The sequence below is a fragment of the Adiantum capillus-veneris genome, chromosome 25, assembly GCF_014529385.1.
Source record: "Adiantum capillus-veneris isolate H3 chromosome 25, ASM1452938v2, whole genome shotgun sequence".
Classification (NCBI taxonomy): Eukaryota; Viridiplantae; Streptophyta; class Polypodiopsida; order Polypodiales; family Pteridaceae; genus Adiantum; species Adiantum capillus-veneris.
In genome coordinates this window covers 14114675-14137190 of record NC_140955.1, presented here as the reverse complement: position 1 = coordinate 14137190, position 22516 = coordinate 14114675, and the positions used below count along the sequence as shown (strand labels likewise).

General features: G+C 43.1%; 1 protein-coding gene across 1 annotated transcript in view; it reads left to right on the top strand.

Annotated features, from left to right (window-relative positions):
• Positions 1–2319: 2319 nt before the first annotated feature.
• The window catches only part of LOC147424442 (casein kinase 1-like protein HD16), a 56014-nt gene continuing 35817 nt past the window's right edge, over positions 2320–22516 (top strand). The window contains exons 1-11 of the mRNA XM_086499375.1: positions 2320–2948; positions 3132–3257; positions 3761–3834; positions 3921–3990; positions 4071–4126; positions 4277–4348; positions 4422–4516; positions 4589–4655; positions 4745–4874; positions 4957–5175; positions 5257–5387. Of these exons, the coding sequence (XP_086355501.1) occupies positions 2862–2948; positions 3132–3257; positions 3761–3834; positions 3921–3990; positions 4071–4126; positions 4277–4348; positions 4422–4516; positions 4589–4655; positions 4745–4874; positions 4957–5175; positions 5257–5387 (1127 nt within the window). The 5' untranslated portion in view covers positions 2320–2861. The remainder of the gene's footprint in view (positions 2949–3131; positions 3258–3760; positions 3835–3920; positions 3991–4070; positions 4127–4276; positions 4349–4421; positions 4517–4588; positions 4656–4744; positions 4875–4956; positions 5176–5256; positions 5388–22516) is intronic.

The following is a 22516-nucleotide window of genomic DNA, read 5'->3' as shown; positions in this document are numbered from 1 at the left end:
CGGTTGAGCATTTGGTTCATCATCCTCTTGATCTTTGACCCAATTCACTTTCTATTTGTTCTTGCAAAAACAATCTTTTTTAACATGGTTAAAAATGCCATAGCTTGGGTCAGGTTCTATTCATTCTTGCAAAAACAATATTTTTTAACATGGTTAAAAATGCAATAGATTGAACACTTACATTTGATTTTTACGTTGAACACGATTAAGTTTAAATGTATTGATAGCAACAATTGGTTGTCTCAATGTTGAACTGCAAGCATAGGGCTCTTATACACTTCTTTTATAGAGTTGTGATTGTTGGAGTTCACTCGTTTTTATTCCTATAAGGAAGCAACCACACTTGGATAGAGATCATTGTCCTCAAGGTAGTGGCAGGATTATTGTTTTCTAACAAATTTTGTACACTCGAGGAGGAGGATTGCAATAACATCATCGTTGTGAGCTACTTTGGGACTGGTGGAACTTCTTCTTCTCCACTTTTCAAGAGGTTTTTATCGTGAGTTGTCCTCGTCGAGGTTGCCAAGAGGGCTTGGAGAGCTCTCATACCATCTTGGCTTGCATAGCCCCAAGAGCCAAGGCCGAGGGAGACGGAGAAGATAAGTGTAGAGCAAGAGAAGCTCTTCCACACAAGTTAAGAAAACAAAGATAGATTTTCAATTTATAAAACATTATGGTATCTAACCACTTTAACTCGAACGTAATCTCCACCACTAAGTTAATGCATGGTTTAATGGATGAATCACGTGCACAATTGATCATTATGGTTTTATGATTAGGCTCTCCATTAAGGGGGAGGGGGGATCTTTTCCTGTAAGAGTTTAAAATAAATCGAGCATCCATGTAGGAGCCAATGGTATGGATCATGCTTGTTGATCTTCTCAGGAGACACAATAGGATGCTTGATGGAAAGTGTAGGGTCGCTTTGAGTAGGGTGTAAAAGCGAGTCTTGAGAAAAACAAGGCCGTTCTCGTACTCAACCAAGTGATCCCCTTTGTCTTCTACCACCACCAAAGGCCGAGGAAACCATGGCCTCCTTCTCCCATCTTTATCGGCTTGGTATTTTAATCAATAACGTAAGCATGCTCCCAAAAGGATCGGTGTGGGACTATAAGTTGCCTAGCTTCATCTGATGTCTCAACCATGGATGCCATGTTGGTTTCCTCTATGTTGAAGATGATGTCCTCCTAAATAATCATGGTTATTTGCTTATCTTAAGTTTCTGACATCTCTCTCTCTCTCTCTCTCTCTCTCTCTCTCACACACACACACACACACACACATTGCATAATCACATGCCTTTGAGAGTGAGGCTAGGACTATCATATTTTGGAGGCAAATTAAAGCTTTGAACCAAGTGAAATTGTGAGTTTATTTAGCCTTCACTATTTATAAGGGATTAACCAAGAGCTGTACAAAAAATATTTTTGGCATGTTTGTAATCATACCTTGCATCTTAATGAGGAATTGCTTTTGAGGGGCCAACCGGCCTCAAAAACTCCGATCCCCTACGTTGTGCCACTTGCCATTTTGATTATTTCTTGTGTGTTGGAATGAGATAATTTGCATATTTTGTTTAAACAAGTCATTAAGATTTAAGCTATTTGGCTTCACACCCACCCACACACACACACACACATTGAGAGAGAGAGAGAGAGAGAGAGAGAGAGAGAGAGAGAGAGAGAGAGGCTATTCCCCTATATGTAGGATCATTTGATATACACAAACAATTGGCTTTCTATCTCCGTACTTTGTACAAACAACAAGTAATAACTAATCACCTTCTGATTTCTCAAACTAATATTTGAAGGCATAATGGTTTTTATTTCAAAGATTGTTGACGAGTTTTGCTACTTTCAAAAATTGTGAATGGTCGACAATGAGTTGCTCCTAGTGTTGTTAAGAGAGCACATGCACGAGTGTACATTGCATATAAACATGTATTAGCTAGGGAATGCTGGGTGCTTTGCTACTTCCTCTTACCAAGTATGGAGCATTCCACTCAACAACATGGAGGGGCAGAGCCACGAGAGCATTCAATATCTCAATTTCGGGCACCGTTGTAAAGCAACATGTGTAGCCCTAAGTAGAGGAAATTGTATGTATGGGATTCGAGACATGTAGATTAATTGTTGCATCAAATAAATAAAGAAAAGAAAATGTGCGTGTATGGGTGCTTTGCTCACAAATGCCTATATACTGCTCCTACACCTTCACCTCTTCAATCTGCTTTGGGTGTTGGTGGTAAAATGCAGTAACCCTTCTACGATTCTCCGCCATCGCCGACCCTCTGCTGAGCTTTGGAGTTGGCCTTGGCTATGGTATCCAACAGGCTCGTCAAGGATAAGAACCATCATCACGGTCACCATCACCACCACCAAAAGAGCCACCACCCTCATATACACCGTCTTCCTCGTCTTCCTCATCGTCTCCATCGCCTGTTACTCCATTGTCAGGTACTGTCCCCTCATCGCCATCTTTGCTTTGCTGCGATCCTTCCCCTTTCTTCTCATAGATCGCCCGTCCGTGCTTCTTTGCAAGATCAACCTCCTCTTCATCAAACTACCATCCCTGTTCATCATCGAAGTAGGTGAGTGCGACATAGCTGCCCCTGCCTTCTTGGCATACTCGCCTCTTTCACCATCGCATTACGTCCTGGATCAATCTTTGTGACCTTCATCGCGTTTTAAAATCATCCATGATTGAGAGGATCGCCTTCTCGCGTTGCTCTGCAAGGATTTACGTCCTGCTTGCTTCCTGAGCCCTGTTGGGGTCTCCTGGGACTCAAACAGGGGCTGCGTTCCTTCCAAGATTCAGTTCCATTTGCAGACCAAAGTGCACATTCTCGGTCATCACATAACATGGAAGAAGAGAGTGCTGGAAACAATAATGCTGACAGACGACCTGTAGCAGAGGACGAAGGCAGTTCCACTCCTATACCAGAAAGGGTATTTTTTTCCTTCCATCTAACATCAACTTGAACTCAATGAGCAGGCACAAATGTGTAGGCAGATCTTTCATTCATTTTAGCATGCATTCTGGGTGTTTTTACAGTTTTATTTGTGGAACACTGTGCATATCATGTAGCATTTGCCTCTCTGATGCCTCTTCTCTCGAGGCTGTATTTGCAGGTGCAAGTAGGCAACTCTCCCGTGTATAGACTTGATCGAAAGCTTGGAAAAGGTGGTTTTGGACAAGTCTATGTAGGCCGCCGAATACGAAGTGTGTCAGAGCGGTCTGGTCCTCATGCAGCCGAGGTAGGGTTGTTTTTCCTAATTGACATATTTTATGCTTTCTGACATGTATTGAGACTTGCATATTGTATACATATTTTCTGGTTAGGGTGCTGCTATGTTGCTTGTTCATAGTATGATGTGACTAGCTTTTGGCTATTCCCTTCCCGAACATCCTTTTCCATTTTGTTCTCAGTGCTACTACCACCATGTCAGCGTCTCACTAACATTCAATGCTCCATCTTATTGCACGTGGTTGTAATGGTGGGGAAATTATCTCTTACCATAACCCCTGTGATCATTTACTTATATAATCTGCCACTGAGCAAAAGTTGTAGACACCTGGCCATTCACATACATAGTTTTGATATGCCTGCATTTTGTGTGAACTATGACATGCTCACGATGCATGTGTTTTAAACTGCTCAATTTTGTGTCACATGCATTGTTTGGTTCGTCCAATTTTGCATTAAACAATTATAAGTATGCAAGTATTCACAAACATCGCGAAAATTTACCTGGGGCAGGTTGCTCTCAAGTTTGAGCATCGCAACAGCAAAGGCTGCAATAGTGGTCCACCCTATGAGTGGCAAGTCTACAAGTACGGCTTTTTAGTCTGTAAGGTTCATAGCCTCTGGTTTGACGATGATTCTTCTTATAAATGTCATTTACCATGATGTTTGATAGTGCTCTAAATGGCTGCTATGGTGTTCCTCACGTGCATTATAAGGGCCGTCAAGGTGAATTCTACATAATGGTAAGTTTTATTGTTTAAGTTCCCAAAGGACTATGGGTTTGGTTGTCCCTATAGTGTGGTCAACATGTCATTGTCTGCAGGTTATGGACATGCTGGGACCAAGTTTGTGGGATGTATGGAACTCGTCGAATCAGTCGTATGTGTCAAACTCTCTTTGCATTAACTGTTTTACAATGTACATTTTATTATCGATCTCGTTGAATCAATCGCATGTGTCAAACTCTCTTTGCATTAATGGTTTTACAATGTACATTTTATTATGGCATATGTTATTTGCTATGTGCAGAATGTCAACAGAGATGGTAGCCTGCATTGCTGTTGAATCTCTCTCAATTTTGGAAAAAATGCATGCAAAGGGGTATATTTACCTCTTGCTTTATTTATCTGATATGCTACAAGGGGGTTTGGAACTCAGTTTCATGACCTTGCAGTTATGTTCATGGAGACGTAAAGCCCGAAAACTTTCTGCTTGGGCATCCTGGTTCACCAGACGAAAAGAAGCTGTTCCTTGTAGACCTCGGACTTGGTAAATGATGCCCAATTTGCATGAACTGTTTGGTCATGTTCCTTGGAAGCTCAACTTTGATCGTTATTTCAGCGTCCAAATGGAGGGATACTTCAACTGGAAGACACATCGATTATGACCAAAGGCCAGACGTTTTTAGGTTGGCTTCGCTTTATTCTTAGAGGACTTTGCAGTCATGTGTGGTGCTTAGAGGAATGAAAGTCTTATGTAGTTTGTGCATTGGTGCAGGGGAACCGTGAGATATGCAAGTGTCCATGCTCATCTTGGTCGCACTGGCAGCCGAAGAGATGACCTTGAGTCTTTGGCATATACATTAGTATTTTTGCTGCGCGGACGGCTTCCTTGGCAAGGATTTCAGGTTCTATTTTTGTCACTGTTTGGCCTTGACTGTAAAAGTTAACCAAGAAAAAGTGTCATGGCAAATTTTATTCCTCTGACAGGGAGAGAACAAGGGGTTCCAGGTTTGCAAGAAGAAAATGGCAACATCTTCAGAGGCTCTTTGCTGTCTTTGCCCTGCTCCTTTCAAGTTGTTCCTAGACACCGTAGTAAATATGAAGTTTGACGAAGAACCTGATTATGCTCGATTAATCAGCATCTTTGATGCTGTCATTAGTCCAAACCCGGCTATCAGACCAATATTAACAGATGGTGCCCAGAAGGTGCGTAGGGTCCTCTACTTAGTGTAATAGTGGTCTTGTTTATTTCTCCACTACGCAATCAAGACATTATCTGTATTACAGGCCGGTCAAAAGCGTAGCAGATTGCCACTGGAGGCAGCTGAAGACGATCAACCTAGAAAGAAGATTCGTCTTGGCATGCCAGCAACTCAATGGATAACTGTATATAACTTTCGGAAAACAATGAAGCAAAGGTAACTTGCTTTAAAAGAAAAATGAAGTGTCTTAGTAAAAGAAGGAAATTATGGAAGTACTTACCCTGCCCTTTTATAATATTTACACGTGTATACATGTATGCATGCGGGCACATTTATGCAGAGCACACACAGAAGTTTTTGTTTTTTTAGCTTTTATGCGAGTATTTGTAAATAACCTGGATGTTATGATGTGTGCGATCTACGCTTCTATTTTTAGCCTCCACATGGGTCTTGATTGCAAGGGCATTGCTTGTGTCCAGTTACTTGTCAAGCACTCATCTTGTCACGTCTTGTTTCAAGGCCTAGTATATTGTCTCGTCTAATAGGAGTTTATTTTCCATCTATGTGTCCCCTGTCCCCAAGCACTACTCACATTTGCATCGTGAGATGAAACAAGGCCAAAGTTTACTGATTGTTATTAATCTATCATCACACTACTTTCTGCAAGTTTAAGAGACATCAAGCTTTGGATGTCACAAACGTTAAAGCCTAGACGGCTTTATGAACACTTATCAAAGATTCTGGAATAGTTTGAGGCCATAAATAGGAGTATTATATGATTTGCTTCTTTAATTAAATGTTCGACTCTCATTGCAATACGTCCAAGGGGGTTCAAAGAGTATCATCTTCTTTTCCAAATTTGGCCCTTCGTTTATTAATGAAGATGCAATATTGTGTACTTGGAATTGTTGACGGTGCTGAATTTCTCGTTTTTATGACTATTAGATGATAGTATTGATTCTCTTGGTGTAATCCGCATGTGTTCTTGGCATTCTATCTGAAGTTACCTGTTGTATCTTTTTCGCCCTCTTCATGTATGGGCGCTCATTTTTTATGGTATTGATGTAGGTTGCAAAGTATTGAGGATGAAATATTGGTGGGTTATTAGTGTGCTTTGATGACTTTGGATATGCCTTTCTTTACTTCTGTTCGTAAATCATAGATGGGATATATAATTTTAGCTGCCTTTGTTGTTGCATCTGCTCCTTGTACCGTCTGATTCTTCAATAGATGGATGGCGTCAAGAACTTAGAAGGTTTGGGTTGTATCTTTGTATCCATGTATGCTCGTGTGTGTGTGTGGTGTGGGGGTATGGGAGCATATATTAGTACCTAGTTCTACACCCACTATCAGGCATTGACGACGTTAGTGGGGATGTCATAGTAAGTAGCGGCTAGCCAATACTATACATGATGGAGCTGATGGTTATATTGTCTTATGGACAACTACCATGAGTCTATACATTGCACTTTACTTTCAAGGTGAATCTGGGCTTATCCTGGATTCATCTGGGTATACTTTTTAATCGTATAGCGGACATGCAGACTTTACATTTGTATGACATTAGTGGGGATGTAGTTGTAGTTATTCAACACTATGCATGATGGAGCTGATGGTTATATTGTCTTGTGGATGACTACCATGTTCACTGTCCTTTAAAGGTGAATCTGGGCTTATCCTGGATTCGTCTGTGTATATGTGTTTGCATACAATGTTTTCAAGGTAAGTGCAAAAAGCTTAAGTTCTGCTATTGTGCTTTGACTATACTTGCCTTCGGGCAGATTGTGCTTGAGCAACTTCTTTAGAATTCTTTGGTGGGAGTTTGGTTCTTTGCATAAAATCCTAGAACAAATTGGCGCTGGGGCTCTTTCGTAGTTATGTCGTGGCGCATGATTTGTGCATCAACTCAAGGCTCATGCACAATCAAGAAAAGTACCTTTTATTAGGCATTTATATTGTGAGAGCCGTGTCACCCTCAAGACAAAAGAGAGTTGTGATGAGACCTTGAAGATCTCTTGCTGTGAGAGTGTTGAGAACACCAAATGTGCCATCTGTTGCGTCGTTAACCACTTTTTAGAGACATCCTCTCGTCTACTCTTTTCCCACAAGGTTTTACTGATTAGAGGAGTCTCCTTCTAGCGGGTCTTTGCTGGCAGGCTGAGATCTACTCTTTTTCATCATCACTCTTTCCCTTGAGGACACTTCTATTCTGTGCTCTAAGCGGCTCTGCGTGCGTGGGTTGCTGTTTTTTGCTGGGTACTTTTCGTTTCAATTCCTTGCTAAGGCTGCGCAACTTGTTTTTGGACAATCCTGGACGTGGGAGCGTGCTGTTTGTTGCTGTATGGCAGTGTTTTCTGCCCCCTTAGGCAGAGTTTGGGTGTGGATAATGGTGGGATCTTGCGCCGCTACAGCTGTTTCACAGGTTTATCCCTGATTTTCTGATGGTTTGTATGCTCTTTTGACTGTCGTTGATTCTTTGAAAATTTTGGCAACTAGAGATGTCTTGGAGATGTTTTTTGGTGGATGTACTGATGGCTACATCGATGCAATGCATCATTCAAATGGTCTGCTGGCAGCCCAACAGCTCTTTTTTGGAGGAGGCTATATAAGCCACCCTTTAGAGTCTCTCAAGGCTCAAGCTCTCAAGTCTCATTGCTCAAGGCTCAAGCCTCTCCTCTCTATAGTCTACCTTCGGCGCTTCACGGCTTCGCTTCTACTGTCTACCCTCTGCTCGAGGCTCGGAGTTCTTGTCACAAACTGCTTACGTGTCAAGCCACTGAAGAATGAAGCCCAACCTTTAGATCCTGGCCAAGGGGCCAAAACCCTAAGAAGAAGAAGAAGACACTTACAAAGTCTTGACGAGTGGCCTATCTTTAAAGAAGAGTCCTCACCAACTTACGGGACCCCGTCCGATGGGGCCCAAGTGATAGAAAGGCATTAAAAATAAAGCAGAACACACTTAGAAGACTTTGCACATCAAAATATGATGATGTGGCACAACTGTATGGACGTTCTGCAATTCATGGCTGATTTTTAGGAAAATCCCGAAATTTTAGGAAAGTGTTTTTTTAGGGTCAACTTTCATATTTGATGCTTTTAGGCTTTGGGCCTTTAAATATGAGCCTTGGGGGCCCTCTTTGGCGCTCTTTACCGCTCAGATTGCAGAGGAGGTGCTCCCTGGCTGTTGTACTTTGCGAATCAGCACCTAAGAAGAAGCAGCAGCAACAACAACAGAAGAAGTTTTACCAACTGACAGAATCTCACCGAGTGGGGCAATTTTTAAAAAGTTCCCACCAACTTATGGGACCGCGTCTGATGGGGCCAGGGACCTAAAGACAGTAAAATAAAGCAGGACACATACACTGTCCAACTCTCTTGCGTAAGACACGATGATGTGGCACCTCTACGGACGCCCGACAATTTGCGTTGACATGTTGTACGGATTGAGGCAATTCTTGCTGGTTATTGACGCGGCACCTGTATGGATTTCCGTAATTTGCTCTGGCTAATTTCAGCGCCAGCTTTTGGGCCAAATGCTTTTAGACTTTATGCTTTTCATGTAAACTGCTTTTGAAGGGTCAATGGCCTTAGAGTATGAGCCAAGGGCTCTCTGGCACGCTCTTCGGGTAGAGGTGCGATGGAGTATCGACGTTGTACCGAGGTCAAGCAATAGAAAGAAATACCAAAAGGGGCGTTAAGGTTTGGGTGAGTGCTCTCTTGGGGTGGAACTTCGCTACACCCTGTCTTGTGTGTCGTGCATCTCTTTCTGTTCAGCTGTTATTTGAAGTGCTTAAAGTTGTTCCGTTTGTTCTTTTTTGTTGGCACGTGATGCCCATTTCCGTTACAGTGGTCGGTTTTGTTACAGGGAAGACTTGAGTCTTTGGGAGATAAAAAATGAAGTTTATTGCTATACTTCCCCATAGTCGGCTAGGTATAGGTAAAGGTTGTTGAAGGCTTGGTGCCTTATGCTCGTCAAACTTGACCTTTTGGCATTAAATTGGGAACAAACTCGTTCACATCCTTTATGAGCCTCCGCCAGTAGAAGTACCGCTCCATACCTTTCATGATGGTGTCATGGCCCGAAAAAGGTGGACAGTGGCACTTTGTCAAAACCTTATTCGGCAATGGTTGCGTAACACTCAACATAGTTTTCCGCATCAAGTAGCCATTCTTTAGGGAAAAGCCTGCAACTACCTCCCCGATCTATAACCGATTAAAGATGTCTATAGAATTTGGATTTGTGGTGTACTGATCTACCATATCCTCAAAGCTTTGATAGTGAATTGCTAAAATAACTGAAATTAGTGGCTTGCGAGACAATGCATCTGTCAACAAGTTTTTTTGTCCCTGAACATGGACGGTTTGAAAGTGAAATTGTGACAAAATGTTTGCCCACTACATCTGTTTGTCCAAAAGTTATTTCTGAGACAAGAAGTATCGCAAACTCTGGTGGTTGGTGAACATTGTAAAGTCAGCTTTAAGTAGAAAATGGCGCCACTGAGTAAGAGCATGGATAACTGCCAAAAGCTCTTTCTCATAAATCTTTGCAACCTGCTATGGGCGCAAAAACATTCTCCTCTTATAAGCTATAACGTGGCTCTCCTGCATTAAGACTGTCCCAAGAGTGTGACCACAGGCATCACGGTAAACTTCAAACGGTTTTTGCAAGTTTGGTAATACCAATGCGGGACTAGCTGTTAACTTTTCTTTGAGAGTCTTGAAGGCTGCAATTGCAGATGGTCTCAAAGCTTCTAACTTCGTGTATATTCTTCAAATCTTGTTTATGATCCTATTGAACATTGCAAGAGCATTTGTGAGATGAAAGGCTTCACCAAATACTCCTTCAATCCAAAAGACGTCCTGAACACAGCCTTGTATACATCTCCAGGAGCGTTCTTGATCTGATGATAGCCACTTTCCAGGTCGATTCTGTTGAACTTTGTCACAAGACGGGCACCACGTGCCAATAGAAAAGAACAGACTGAACATACTTTTAGCACTTCAATAACAACTGAACTCAAAGAGAGACGACACACGACACACGACACGGAGTGCCAAGTGGCGGAATTCTACCCTAGAGAGTATTGGCCCCAAACCTTGGCGCCCCTTTCGATATTTCTTTATATTGCATCAACACCGTATAAGCTGGTACTCGAGACTCTGCACCTTCTCCAGGAAGCATGCCAGAGAATGAGCCCTTAGCACATATTTAAAGGCCCTTGGCCTATGAAAAGCAGTTTAAATGAAAAGCCTTCAAACTCAAAAGCTTCTGATCCAAAAGTAATACCAAAAAGCTGCCAGCGTAAATCACGGAATTCCATACAATTGCCACGTCAGCACTGTCAGCGCGTTTTGCGGAAATCTGTCACGTCAGCACTGTCAACGTGAAACGCGGAAATCCATACAGTTTTGCCACGTCATCATGTCAATGCAATTTCCAGATTTGTGTGTGTGTGTCTTGCTTTATTTTAATCCTTTGTCGCTTGGGGCCGCATCGGACGTGGTCGCCATAAGTTGGTAGGACTTCTTATTCTGTTACTTGTTCTTCTTAGGGTTTAGGTCCCTCGGGCGGCATCTGTAAGTTGGCTCCATTCTTCAGGGCTTCGACACGTCATCAGTTTGTGACAAACTCGGTAGTCTTTCTAGTATATCATCGATCCTGGGTATTGGAAACTTGTTCTTGATGGTGATTTTGATGAGAGCTTTGTAGTCAATGCACATTCTCCAAAATCTATCTTCAAGACTAACAACCCTAGCAAACAGTAAGGTGATTTATTGGGCTGAGACCCTTCTCTAGAAGCTGTTTCACTTGGTTCGTAATTTCCTTGTTTTGGTGTCTACTAACTCGGTAAGGTGGCCGCTTTGGTGGCGTATTGTCGAGAATCAAATCAATGATATGACCTCCAAGAGGATGTTTGGGAGGTAGCTCTCCTGGTAAGCCTTCAGAAAAACAATCAGCTTGAGCTTGCAGAAAGTCTTGTAGTTCCTTCTTAAGGTCGGACAAATTTGACGTTTTATTTTCATCTAACTTATGTAAATAGACCGAGTAAACAAACAGACTGGATTTCGTTAATTTGGAAATGGCCGAAGCTGATACAAGTGGGACGGGTTTGCCCTTTAATTTTATATCAAGTAGTATATCTCTATCCTCCTCATTCTTCAAAGTCGCTTTCCTCGCCCTGTAGTCAACCACTACACTGTTTTTGTGGAACCAAGGGATTTCCAAAAGGACGTCACCCCTCCAAAGGCATGATGTAAAAGTCCTCTTGTCGTAAATACCTCTTTACTGTTCAACCGAAGTTTGCCTATGATCGGTGTAATGGCGATATCCCGTCCTTGTGGTGCTAGAACTGCCTCAGCCGATGGTCCCTTTTGCTGATGTGTCAATCCACTGAAGAACGGAGCCAACTTGCAGATCTCAACCGAGGAGTCCAAACCCTAAGAATACGAAGCAGAAGAAGTTTTACCAACTTGCAAAGTCTTGCCAAGTGGCCCTATTTTTAAAGAGGAGTTCTTGCTAACTTATCGGACCTCGTCCGATGGAGCCCAAGTGACCTAAAGGCATTAAAATAAAGCAGGATCACATGCACACACAATCTTTTGTGTAGAAGCTGATGACGTGGCAGTTGTACGGAACTCGAGAGTGCGTACCTTTCTTGCAACTGATCTGTATAAAGCCATAATCCCCCAAATGAGCTCTATGGATTGTAACAAACTGCTGACGTGTCGATCTACTGAAGAACGGAGCTACCGGTCCAGGGGCCTAAACCCTAAGAAGAACAAGTAACAGAAGAAGAAGTCCTGACTCCTACCGACTTATGGGGACCCCGTACGATGGGCCCCCAAGTGACAAAGGATTAAAATAAAGCAGGCCCTGCACACACACACGTAAAAATTGATGAAGTGGCAGATTTCCAAAAATTGCGTTGACATGATGACGTGGTGGGCTGTACGGATTTCCGCGTTTTGCGTTGGTTGATGACGTGGCAGGTTGTATGGATTTTCGTGATTTACGTTGGCAGCTTTTTGGCTTTGCTTTTGGACCAGATGTTTTTAAGTTTGAAGGCTTTTTACTGTAAATTGCTTTTTAGGCCAAGGGCCTTTAAAAATGAGGTTAGGGCTCATTCTCTGGCATGCTTCCTGGAGAAGGTGCAGAGTTTGGAGTACTGGCTTGTACTGTCTTGATGAAATATAATGAAATAACGAAAGGGCGCCAAGGTTTGGGGCCAATATTCTCTAGGGTGGAATTCCCCCACTCCGTGTCGCGTGTCATCTCTCTCTTTCAGTTCACTTGTTATTGAAGTGCTAAAAGTCTGTTCAGTCTGTTCTTTTCTATTGGCACGTGGTGTCCGTCGTGTGACAGTGGTATCGGAGCATCAGTCGTGTGCTTTTTTGAAAGCATACCGTTTCTACAAAAGAGCAGACAGAGCTATTGGAATTTCTATTTGAGCCCTCCAACCCGAACCTATTAGCCACTCCCACCCTTACTTCATCGTGCATCGAGCGCGCTCCCGTCTTCACCGCTCATGTCTTACAGGGCATAAGCCATTAAGATCACTTGCAAGAGAAGGTTCCAAGATTTGTTTCAAGCTGCTGTTTTTCTCAGAGGCAGTGCCATGCAGATGTTGATGTCTATGGCTACCAAGCAACACACTCCAAGGACTTGGCAAGCTTTCAAGAAAATTTTGCCCGAAGTTATATGGTTTCTAATATCTTCCTTCAGAGTGCAACTTCTGGTAGAGTGGGGTATCTTGAAATGCTTGCCATGGAAACCCTAGCTGATTATAACTTGAAATTTCTCTACATCTCTCAGAAGATGTCTTTTCACGATCAGATGACCTTGGAGGTCCAGTGCGATCGCTATCTTGGGACTACCATCGCCGCTAAAGAAACAATGTTTGTCCAAGAGCTGATGGACCATGTTGTGCTCGGCTACGACCTTACGGAATGAACCTAACCGTAATTTTTGGTGCAGGTTCTAGGATGGAAAGTTGGTCGACTTTTCGAGCTCGATTGATGTTGAGATTGCTTTTTAAGTTTGAAATCTGTTTGAGAACTCGTTTGGTGACCCTGTTTGAAATTTGTTTGAAATGGATTGTATTTGTTTTGAACTTGTCTTGGTATCGATTTGAAATGTTTGACTCTGGTTTTAATACCGGTTTCAATGATTGGTGATTTTACTCCCGAGTGGAGTAGTGAGAATCGAATGATTGAAAAGTGTTGTTTTTACAAATGGCCCGGACCCTTGTGGTTATTTACGAGGAGAGTATTGTTGTTGTGACTCTCGGCCCGGATCTGGATGGTTATGCGGGAGGAGTATTAAGAAGTCTGAGCAGTGGTTACTCTCAGCACCTCCAAACGACGCAGGTTGCGGTCTAGGGGGTGTTTGGTTGTAAAAGGCCTCTGTATCTCCCGGCCCGGACCTTTTTAGGTTATGCAAGAGGAGTGATGAGGGAGTCGTTGAATATCTCTCGGCCCGGATCTTATTAGGTTATGTGGGAGGAGTGTTTATCGGCAACTTTATGTTTCTATGTCTTGTAACATGCATATGTGAGCATTTGTGTTGCATTGTGATGTGCCAACTACTGATATTCTTGATTGGATGAGATTGCTTGGGTATGTAATTTTAGTGCATCAAGACACTCGTGGAAGATCAGTACGGTCTGGGTGTGATGGCTAGTTTTACTACGTCGGAATATCAAGAGTTCCGATCTGGACGAAAGGAGAAGCCAACTCGATCAAAAGAGCAGAAAGGAGAAGGTAACTCCTTGATCAAAACAACCGAAAGGAGAAGCTAACTCCTTGATCAAAATAGCCTCGATCAAAACAACCGAAAGGAGAAGCTAACTCCTTAATAAAAAGAGCAAACTGATTGTCCCTCGGAAATTTTTGAGCTAACTTGAGTTGTTTTGCAGATATGCTGTAATCGAGGACGATTACTCTCTTTCAAGAAGGGGAGATGTAACAAACTGTTGACGTGTCGACCTACTGAAGAACGGAGCTATCGGCCGAGGGGCCTAAACCCTAAGAAGAACAAGTAACAGAAGAAAAAGTCCTATCGACTTATGGGGACCCCATACGATGGGGCCCCAAGTGACAAAGGATTAAAATAAAGTAGGACCTGCACACACACGCAAAAATTAATGACGTGGCAGATTTTCAAAAATTGCACTGACATGATGATGTGGCAGGTTGTACGGATTTCCGCGTTTTGTGTTGGTTGATGACGTGGCAGGCTGTATGGATTTTCGTGATTTACGTTGGCAGCTTTTTGGCTTTGCTTTTGGACCATATGCGTTTAAGTTAAAAGGCTTTTTATTGTAAATTGCTTTTTAGGCCAAGGGCCTTTAAATATGAGCTAAGGGCTCATTCTCTGGCATGCTTCCTGGAGAAGGTGCAGAGTCTGGAGTGCCGGCTTGTACTGTCTTGATGAAATATAATGAAATACCGAAAGGGGCGCCAAGGTTTAGGGCCAATACTCTTTGGGGTAGGATTCCCCCACTCCGTGTCTTGTGTCGTCTCTCTCTTTCAGTTCAGTTGTTATTGAAGTGCTAAAAGTCTGTTCAGTCTGTTCTTTCCTATTGGCACGAGGTGTCTGTCGTGTGACAGGATACTCCCATGACGTGCGGTCATAGCGTTAGTCTAGCTCTGGGTATTATATCAAAAGCTTTGCGGAAGTCTACAAAGCTACAATAGATCCATTTTCCATGTGACCTGCTTTCCTCAGTAATGGATCGTAGAGTCAAGATGTGATCAAGATTAGAGAAACCCCTCTTGAAACCTGCCTGTCGTGTTGCTCGTATACCTCGTCTTTCTGCCCATCTGCTCTGTTGCTGCTTGAGAAGGGATGCGTATAACCATGCTAATGTGTGACAATCTTGGTCACCTCTAAGACGGAAATCTGACACGAATACGAGAGAATTTAGTTAAAATACTTCACAACTTTAAAATCACAGTTCAATCTGGGTGACACGGCCTGACATAGTTCTGTGCCAAGAGAGATTGGCCCCAAAGATTGGCGCCCTTTTCGGTATTTCTTTTATATTAATGCGTGATCAAAATACAACTCCCGTGGGTCCTCGGCTCTCAGACTTTGCGTCCAGATGCTCTGAAGAATGAGGCCCTTGGGCCCTTTTATTCTTACAAGGGATGCCAAAAGCAGAGCCCCAAAAACAATTAAACTCTAAAGCAAACTGCCCCAAAAGCAATTGGTTCTCAAATACTGCCAAAAAGGCATCGGCGAACAATTCCTGCGTTTTATGTCTGTCAAACTTGACCTTTTGGCATACCAAGCAACTGCGTACAAAATCGTCCACGTCCTTCTCGAGTCTCGGCCAAAAGAAGTATCTCTCCACACCTTTCAAGGTGGTAGCAATGCCGCGGTGACCCATAAAAGGTGGACAGTGGCATTCGGTTAGTACCTTTTACCTTAACGTCTGTGTAACGCACAACATGGTTTTCTTCATCAAGTAGCCATCCCGAATGGAATATCCCGCTACAACCTCCCCATTCCATATCCGAGTGAAAATATCTGCAAAATCTGTATCTGTGGCATACTGTTCGACCATATCCTCAAAGCTCCTACTATGGTGTATCGCGGAAATAGCCAGAACCAACGGCTTCCGAGACAAAGCATCTGCCACAAGTTTTGCTGTCCCTGCACATGGACAATCTTGAAGTGAAACTATGACAAGATGTTCGCCCACCGCATCTGCTTTTCCGATAGCTGCTTTTGTGACAAGAAGTAGCGTAAACTCTAGTGATCTGTGAAGATCGTAAAATCGGCTCCGAGTAGGTAATGTCGCCACTGAGTAAGAGTATGGATAACCGCCAAAAGCTCTTTCTCATATATTTGTGCTCTCAATTCCGGCCTTGAGAACAATCGACTCTCGTAGGCAATGACATGGCCTTCTTGCATTAAGACCGCACCTAGACTACGACCACAAGCATCATAATAAACTTCAAATGACTTCTGCAAATCCGACAAAGTCAAAGCTGGTCCTGTAGTCAATTTCTCTTTCAATGATTGAAAGGCAGTCACCTCTGTGGGTCCCACGAGAAAGGGACTCCTTTCTGTGTCAAGATATGCAAAGGGGAAGCAACCTCTGTAAACTTTCTGATGAACCGCCGATAGTAAGAACATAAGCCCAAGAAGCTTCTCACTTCATGGGCATTCTTCAAATCGGGCCAATCACGGATAGTCTCTATCTTGGCTGGGTCCATGTGTACTCCTGTTGCTGAGACAGTGTCCCAAAAAGTGTATCTTTGGTAGCAAAAATTCACTCTTCTTCGCATTAATCACCAACTTGTGATCTCGTAATTTCTAAAGACTTGTAGCAGATGTTCTCTATGTTCTGCCTCATCCTTGGATAAGACAATAATGTCATCAAAGAAAGTGTCCCCAAAAAGATATGTACTCTATGAAAATCTTGTCCATCATTCGGTTAAAGGTCGCCGGAGCATTGGTAAGCCCAAAAGGCATCACCAAAAACTCGAATAAACTGAAGGTCATCCGAAAAGCTATCTTGCAGACATCTCCTAGCGCAATTCGAATCTGATGATATCCGCTCTTTAAATCGATCTTGCTGAAACAAGAGGATCCTTGTAGTCGGTCTAGAATCCTATGAATAATCATGCAATAGGTGATAAGAACCACCCATGAACTAAAGTGTAAAAAGGGGCCTTTAATTTTTTGTACCAGCTTAATTTCAATAAAGAAACTAAATACCAACTGCAAAAGAGGTTCCGTGGAGCTTGATGGCTATCACTTTAAGCCATTGATTTGCAAGTTTCTCTCTCTCCTTCTTTATGCTATGTTGTGTGCAGTAATCTTGTCTGCATCTTTCTCTGTTACAATATTTCATTATCTTGATTAGGTTTATGTGCATGTGTGTGTGGCTGTTTTAAACTAATACTTATACACAATAGAACATATTAGTTCAAAAGACAACTGGCTCTAGAAAAAGGACAAAGAGAAGCACAAAAATGATAGTCTTTGATTCATATATGCTCCTGGGAATCGAAAAATCTGTTCTTGATGGTGATTTTGTTGAGAACTCTATAGTCGATACACAATCTCCAAGATTTGTCTTTCTTCAAAACCAAGACCGGAGAGCAGTAAGGTGAAGTACTCGGTTGGATAAGACCCTTTCCAAGAGGTCTTTCACTTGGTTCATAATTTCTTTATTCTGAGCTCGGCTCACACGGTAAGGTAGCTGGTTTGGTGGTGTGCTTCCAAGTATCAAATCAATGGTATGATCCTTAGGACGAGCTGGTGGCGACTTGCTTGGCAGGCCCTCAGAAAAGCAATTGACATCAATGTGGAGAAAATCTTGGCGTTCTTTTTCTAGATCAGACATATTTTTCCTATGATTATCATTCAACTCTTTCAAAAAGATCGAGTAAACAGACAGACTGGATTTCATTAATTTTGAAACGACCGAAGTCGATATAATGGTGACAGACTCGCCCTTAATTCACATCAAGTACAATGGTTCGGCCCTTTTCTGTAGTCAAAGTCGCTTTTCTCGCCCAATAGTCGACCAGGGCGTTGTTCTTATGGTACCAGGGAATTCCCAAGAGGACATCACAACCTTCCAAGGACATTATGTAGAAGTCCTTGTGCCCCAAATATCCTTGACAATGCAACCGAAGTTTGCCAATGACAGGTGTAATGGCTACGTCCGTGTCGGGTGCCGTTATTACTGCCTTTGCTAGTGGTCCCATCCGACTGGGTGTAATCTCGAGCCGCGCCGCCAATTCAGGTGAAATGAAGTTGGCCTTGGCTCCTCCATCAAAGAAAATTAGGGCTTCTTGATCTTTCACTTTGCCCCAAGCTCGACAAAGTTCTGTACTCTCATCAATCGTGCTTGGGTCAGTACCCATGCAATCTGGAACCAGTCTTGCTTTCATCTTGCCTTTCCGTCCACGTTCCTCAGCTGCTTTTGAACTCTCTGGCCTTTCTTCATCTTGTTCTTTCTGTGCCTTTTTAAGGCACTTCGCGGAGATGTGTCCTTGTTCCCTGCATCCAAAACACTTCCCCTCTTTGATGTAGTTGGCTCTTTCTTGAGGAGTGAGTCGGGGTCGTGCATCCTTATCTTTCTGATCTTGGGGGCTCTTCCTCTTTCTACTTTCATTTTTAGAAGTCTGTTCTGTTTTCTGTGTCATGATCTCATCTGTGGGGTAAGTCAAATTGCTTGAGTGTATGGCAAAGCCCCATTTTGCATGACTCATGAGTTCTTGAATAGAATCTGACTTTTTCTCTAAGCAGTGATCTCGGATCTCCCTAGTAAGCTCCCTAGTAAGTCCCAAGGTAAGCCGCTCAATCTGTTCTTTAAACGAGATCTTCTTAAATGAAGAAGCGGGTAGAAAAGAGCTCCAAAATCTCTTGCAATATGTGTCCAAGGTATCTTTCTTGGTCATTCGAAGATGGTTCCAAGCAATTCGTATGTCGCGTTTGTACTCCGGAGTCAATCAAGAAGAAATCAAAAGTTTTTTTAAATTTCAGCCATTTTAACTGGCGCTTTCTTCTTCAATAGAAGAGTGGACCACCATGTTCGAGCATTTCCCTTGAAGTAAGAGGTAGCCCTCCGAATCTTGGAGTGCTCTGAGTAATGTCTTCTAGAGAAAGCTATATCAAATTGTTGTATGAAGGCCAAAGCCCTTGAAGCATCTTGGAATCCTGAAAAAGTGTCAAATTTAATTGATTGTGCAACTTCTTTAAATTCTCGAACTTTCTTGCTTTTATTCTCCAGAAAGTCGTACTGGTTGGCTTTATAAAAATTCTTCTTTTTTGCATAAAATCTGTGATCATCAAAGTCTGAACTATTTGAAGATGAGTCCTCTGTAGAGCTGTCAGAAATTGGGCGAAACTTAGGCGTCTTCGCCTTTTTCTTTCCCTTTTGAAGCTTTGCTTTTTGCTTCGCTTTTTCCCTTTCTTGCCTTCTTCGATCGAGTCAGAAGTGCTAGAAGAACTGTCAGAAGAAGAAGAAAAAGAAGAACGTGATACTCCTTCAAATCTGACATGCTTCTTTTTCTTTCTTGCGTAGGCAAAAGCATATTGACAACCCAAATAACTCGAGAAGTCAGTTTCTTTCTTCTGCTTTTTGTCGTGCTTTTTGGCTTTGTTGGTTGCGTCAAAAGGCTGGGTAATCCGTGTATCAACCACCTCTTCTAATTCTTGCTCTGTAAACATCCTCGGAGTAGGAGGCTTCTCCGAGTGCCGGTTTGAGGGGTGGTTTTGTGGCCTTTTGCCACTGAGAGTGCACTTCATCGAAGGATGTTTGCGTCAAAAATTTTGCAAATTTGGGATCCTTTGCAATGTTGATCATCATCTTTGTCGCATCGTCAACCAATTGTCGACGCTTCGTCTCTTCAATCTCTGCCTGAGTAGGCCGAGGCGGGCCATACTCCTCTTGAGAATCTTCTTCTTGATCTCTTCCCGCATCCCCAAATGCAGATGAAGTCGATTGATCTCTGTTTGAATCCATAAGTGTCGTGAGAAAAGGATCGGATTTCCCTGTAGAAGAGAAATCGGCCCCCCTGTGATTCCACTGTAACAAACTTGGCCACTCCAAGTCAAGAATCTACCGTGACACAACAGAGATTCACTTCAAAACAATTCACAATTCACAATTGATTCGACACGGCCCGACGGAGTTCCGTGCCTAGAGATATTGGCCCCAAAGATTGACAACCCTTTCGGTATTTCTTTTTGTATAAAATCTGTGCTCAAAGTACAAGGGAGTGGGAGAGTTCTCACTGTCAGACTCTGCATCTAGATGCTCTGAGTTGTGAGGCCCTGCCCACCAATTTAAAGATTACAAGGGATGCCCAAAAGCAGAGCCCCAAAAGCTGTCACTTTTAAAAGCATCAAAATAAAGCAACTCCAAAAGCTCTCTCTCTCTCTCTCTCTCTCTCTCTCTCTCTCTCTCTCTCTCTCTCTCATGCTTTGCGTAGAGCTTGCGTAGCCAAAAAGCTGCCCGTCCGTACGCTTTTGCCACGTAAGTAGTCCGTGTTTTACGTCAGATTTTGCGTCGTAATTTGTTGGGTCCGTACGACAGTGCCACGTCACTTGCTGTTGCATTTCTACGGGTCTGCCAAGGTGTGTACTGTTGACTGTCAAGTCAATGGTTTGTGGCAGATGAAGCGGAGGAGTGGATAGAGGTTCCTAAAAAAGGAAAACGGAAGGAGGCATCAACCCCCACACCAACCATCATCAACATGACACTAGAGGAGGAATAATAGAGACGCTCGCGTGATGTACATACGAGAGTTACCCTTCTAAACGATCAAGATAAAGTCGAGGAAGAAGTAAAGGAGCTCATGGAGTTGATGGGAACAGATAAACCAACGCACACAAAGGCATGGAGAGTTGGTGGTGTTGGAGAGATATCGAAGGAAAGTGTTCTCATTTTGCGATTTCTCACTATTGAGGCGAAGAAAGAGTTTTTGAAGAAAAGGCCCACATTAAAGATGACCGGCATATTCCTTGGCGATGATCTCACTCTATCACAACTTGCCCACATGTTGGAAGTTATGCCAAAGAATAGGGCGGCAAGGGAAAAAGAAAAGATAGCCTTCTAAAGAGAAGGAAAGGTGGTCATTATGGAGCGACGCTCCACATGGCGATTGGAGACGATCATGCCAGGTACATGTGGGTGAGATTGAAGGCTGACACAAGCAGATTTCTCTATATTTCGATATGCTACTTTGCTCCAAGTACATCAACCTATGTGTCACCTTTCTCTGTGCTTGATGATGACATATGGGAGTAGTTCTCTAGGGATGGGGACATCATTCTCCAAGGGAACTTCAACACCCGAACGCGCAACCATCAGACATTCTTCTATGATTCCCTGGAAGAAATGTTGAGAGAGTTGGACACCATAGACATGGGGTTGGACATATGCTCACAGGATACAGATTGTCTAGGGTATGGAAGATACTTTCTAGATATGGGCACTGTACATGGGTTAAGCAGTAGACCATACCCTTTTGACACTAGACTCCTAGCAAAGATTCCTAGCAGCTGTCGGGTTTACTTGCTTTCCACATCGTCACGGGGCTAGCACAGTGGATTATATTATGGCCATACCGAGCTTTTTTCCCCATATTGAGGACTTCACAGTTGGACCCCGGTCCATTTGGGTAGCAGTAGACCATACCCTTTTGACACTAGACATCTCCTTCCAGTTCACCACAGCTCAAAGGACACGAGGAGGAGGTCCTACAAGATATACTTTCACTTACGGAGACAAACTCTGTTTACATGGATGAGATTTATAGACGCCTATGCACAGAGGATCTAGGGCGACCTGTGGAGGAGCTCACCCATATTCTGACAGAGACTCTACGGGGTGCAGCTAGGGAGGTTTATCCACATACACAGTCCAAGCAGAGATGCGGTTCTGGGACTATGCCCGAGAACAATTGGTATGATGAAAGTGCAAAGATTTCAGAGCCCGACTACACGGAGAGGTTTCTTTGGGAGTCATCACTCATAGATAGTCGCATATTGCCTTCTGACGTTTACTACATCGAAAGAACAGGGCCTTTTTGGCTAGCCTTGAGCAGGAGTTATACCAGCTATTTTTGAGTTAGGATTCGGTTGTCACAAAACGAAGACGGGGCAACATTGCCTGGAGACACACACACACACACGCACACACACATATTGACCCTGTGGCAGAAGTGCCACGTGGCAACAACACGGAATCTTGCAAAACGTGCTGCTTGGCTAACATGACAGCTTGTACGGATTTGCACGTTTCAAACTGGCTGATGACGTGGCAGTCTGTACAAATTTCCGCAATTTGCATTGGTGCTTTTTTGACAATTTTTGAGGACCGATTGCTTTTGAGGTAGTTTACTTTTGAGTTTAATTGCTTTTGGGGCTGTGCTTTTGGAATCCCTTGTAATAATAAAAAGGGCGTAAGGGCCTCACTCTTCAGAGCATCTGACGCAGAGACTGAGAGCCAAGGACCCGCAAGAGTTGTATTTTGATCAGCCATTAATTTAAAAGAAATACCGAAAGGGGCATCAATCTTTGGGGCCAATCTCTCTGGGCATGGAACTACGCTGGGCCGTGTCGACCAAATTGAATTGTGATTTTAAAGTTGTGAAGTATTTTAAGTGATTCTCTCGTGTGTCATATCAGATTCCCGTCTTGGAGGTGACCAAGATTGTTACAATGGTATCAGAGCATGGCCAATTTCTCTTCTACCGGGAAATCCGATCCTCTTACCGCGATACACATGGGTTTAAACGATGAATCCTGCAAAAATCGGACGAACCCTCCTGATACTTTTGAAATGGGAGGGGGTATGGAAAATTCGAATGGATTA